The sequence below is a fragment of the Arabidopsis lyrata genome, assembly GCF_000004255.2.
Source record: "Arabidopsis lyrata subsp. lyrata unplaced genomic scaffold ARALYscaffold_638, whole genome shotgun sequence".
NCBI classification, from domain to species: domain Eukaryota; kingdom Viridiplantae; phylum Streptophyta; class Magnoliopsida; order Brassicales; family Brassicaceae; genus Arabidopsis; species Arabidopsis lyrata.
The window spans coordinates 897-4,385 of NW_003302149.1; the positions used below are offsets into that span (position 1 = coordinate 897).

Below are 3,489 nucleotides of genomic sequence, written 5' to 3' on the forward strand. Positions count from 1 at the left end.
ACATCATCACAAATAATCTCCGACGAAGTATTTTCCTCCATCTCGATCGTTGTCAATTTCCGTCGTGTTCTCTCATATTTCGGCCACAACTTCATCACCGTAACCCTAAATCCCTAACTTATAATCCCAGATTCACCTTTAAACTAACATCTCCTTGCCCTCTCTAATAATCGACTAAAACTTGGTCGGAGAAAAATCCGAAGAGATACGAGAACGAGATCATGACGGCTTCAATCGACATAACTTGCTTGAGAAGAAACTCAAGTTTTTAAAAGAAGAAGAAGAAGAGGAAGAAGAAGAAGAAAGAAAGAGAACTTTAGGGTTTTGCTCTTCGACGAATGACAACTGCGATTCTTAAGAAGAGATTATATGACTGCGATTCTTAAATATTTATAATGAAAGGTTATTACTGAAAGAAAAGGAAATTTCTTTTAAAAATAAAACAAAAAGGAAATTAAGGCCAAATATTGCCTATTTATATAATTGGACGCAAAAACAAAAAGACATCTTTTTTTTTTTTTTTTTTTTTTTTTTTTTTTTTTTGTGCACAAACAAAAAGACATCTATTTGGAAGAGCTACTAGACTATATCTAGTTACCAAATCTTAGAGAAGAATAAATAAAACGGCAGAAAAGTCTTAACAGTAGCGTGTAGATTGCTACAATTTAAATCTTTAGCTACTGTTTAGAACTTGTTTCAAATTCTGTAGTCTGTTGTGGTTGTTCACGTACTTGGTTTTGAGACAATGATCAATTAGTAATTGACCGGTATAAAATTGAGGTTAGGAATCCAAAACTCTCCCTGTCCTTGTTTTTTCTTCTTAACATTCAAGTTGGCTGGCTACAGTTTCCTTATAAATTGATATGTTTGCAGTAGAAGTTGTCTCAGGCAGGACACGCTCGTTAGTTGAGAAGTTTGAGAGAGGAGAAAAAATTACTCATACAGAAGCAGCCAGCACAACAGTAACTCAGAACACTAATGTAGTGCAGGAAGATCTGCGTATATAAGACATCAAGACAGACAGGTGAAACTCCGGTCATATCAACAACTCTCGTTTCCTCCGCTTGCTTTATCTTCTTTTTGAGGCTTGGGAGGGGACCATACTTTGGTCCCTAGGCCCATAACCTCTTACTTATTCCCAAAAAAAACAGAAAAAAAGACGAGCAAATTATGTTTCAATTGTCTTTGCCTTGTTCCCTCATATCAATTGTGTATGCTATATTCTACATACACACTGCCAGTTATTAAGTTTTCTAATGGATTCTGAAGAAACTTTGTGAAACTGTTCATCTTTAGGATTAGTATATTCACATAAATCTGTATAGGTGTATCCAAAAATCGTTAATTTTAAGCCCTCTAGGGAAAAACCCGAAAAAGCAAGCTTATCTCGGTTAAGCTGAAAACAAACCATCTTGATGTTTTCAAGATTGTGATGTAATTGGTTCTCTATCATTCTAATATATATTTCCCAGAAGGAGAAAAAAAAAAAAACCCGATAATTTCAATGTGATTCTAGAACTGTTATTAAATGAATGCATATGGAAACTGAAAACCAGAAAATACTTAGGTAGCATAAAAAATGCCTTAAATTCGTCTGAGAAACTATAGAGAGAAAAGAATCCGAAACTGAACCAACGGTTACAAGAAACTAAAGCATGTCTGCAAGATCAAACTGCCCAACAAAGTCCTTGATGTCTTAAAGGCTCTCCACTTTAGGCTTCTTTAGAAGTAAGCTCCCGAGAGCAGTGGTCAAGGGGGTGGATGTCACCAATGAAGCTTTCAATAAATTGATAGCCTGCATTACAATAAGACTCAAAGAATTAACTGAAAACAGGAGAGAATTGTGAAAAATCTTTGTTTTTGGTGAACATTCAGAAGAAAATAAGAAAAGAGAAGAAAAAAAACAAACCTCTGCTCCAGTGATACTAATAACTTGTTCCTCGATATCATCCAAGTCTGTGTCCAACTTCTTTAGTAAGCCAAGGGTCGAAGACAAGTTTGAAGCTGTTACAATAAGATCATCTGAGATCATGAATGTTGACCCTCTCTTCACAAACCCACTACTGACCGGTAACGTGTGTTCAGCAACCAAGTCAGATTTTGTATTCATTGCACTCAACAGACTGATAGCCTGCATTAGTGTCAGATTCATTAAAATTAATCTGTTCAGAACAAAATATATCAGGAAAGATACAAACATGCACGCGTACGTTGATTGCATGTACCTCAACATCATCTACGTCCACGTCCAACTTATTCCTTTCGTAACCGACACCAATTAGCGATTTGTGGAAACCATAATGCTGAGGAAGCATACTATTTGTGCCTCCGCTAGAGCTCAAGCTCTTCATGTTTCTCCAAAAGTTGCCAATGCATCCTAGCTCGACATTGCCTCCGGTTATTTCCCATACAGACTCCAAAGGGATAGCCAGGAAAATGAAAAGCAGATCGACAAAGTCTTGCCCACCTTCAGCATAAAGAACTTTCATGTCCGGCTTTCTAGCTAACAAATACAGTGAGTGACAAAACTCCATCTGATCCAGCTTCAGCTTCATGACCTCCATCTTGCACGGGTAGAGTTGGCATGTCATGCAACCTTGTCATACCGCAAGAGATATGCTTATTCAAGAAGACATCAGTGAAAGGTGTCTCCGAAGAAAACAAGCAATGGAGAAGAGATTGTTGAAAGTTAAACTTGATTTTGAATCAAGTTTAATTATCGGGTCAATTACCCGATAATCATTTGATGGGCCAAATCCAAGTTCTAGAGTTTTCTCTAGAAATATCATAATTACCACCTCCTTAAAATGTTCTAGAAATTTTCTAGAATCATCTTCCACCTCCTTAAACATAAAAATCTAGATATTCTTATAGAATAATCTAGATAATTAGAATATTGTAATCTAGATATTATGTTAAGACTCTCTAGATTTATGATTAAAATATTTTAGACATTTTGTAGTTTGGAGGCTATAAATACCTTCTCCCTCTCTCATTTTGTTGTAAGGTTATGAAGTTGTCTTCAAGTTAAAATCAAAGTAATAAAAGTTCTATTTCCTAAAAATCTCTCTCAAACACTTAAACACTTTCTCCATTACCTCTAAAAGAATTTTACTCTAACAAAGTGGTATCAGAGCTTGAAGATCCTAAAGATGGCGAGTAACAATGTTCCCTTCCAAGTTCCAATGCTCACAAAGAGCAACTACGATAATTGGAGTCTACGAATGAAGGCTATCCTAGGAGCACATGACGTGTGGGAGATAGTCGAGAAAGGTTTCATTGAACCGGAGAATGAAGGTAGTCTTTCTCAAACTCAAAAGGATAGTTTGAGAGACTCAAGAAAGAGAGACAAGAAAGCTCTCTGTCTAATCTATCAAGGATTAGATGAAGATACGTTCGAGAAGGTCGTTGAAGCTACGTCGGCCAAAGAAGCATGGGAGAAGCTTCGAACCTCTTACAAAGGTGCCGATCAAGTCAAGAAGGTACGTC

General features: G+C 36.5%; 1 protein-coding gene across 1 annotated transcript; it reads right to left on the reverse strand.

The window, feature by feature from the left end:
- Positions 1 to 1,496: 1,496 nt before the first annotated feature.
- Positions 1,497 to 2,642, reverse strand: LOC9298436. The gene is made up of 3 exons (XM_002862313.2): positions 2,226 to 2,642; positions 1,910 to 2,131; positions 1,497 to 1,795 (listed from the first exon to the last, which is right to left on the reverse strand). The coding sequence occupies exons 1-3, from the start codon at positions 2,589 to 2,591 to the stop codon at positions 1,697 to 1,699; spliced, it is 687 nt and encodes a 228-aa protein (XP_002862359.2). The 5' UTR covers positions 2,592 to 2,642; the 3' UTR covers positions 1,497 to 1,696.
- Between the last annotated feature and the right edge of the window lie 847 nt (positions 2,643 to 3,489).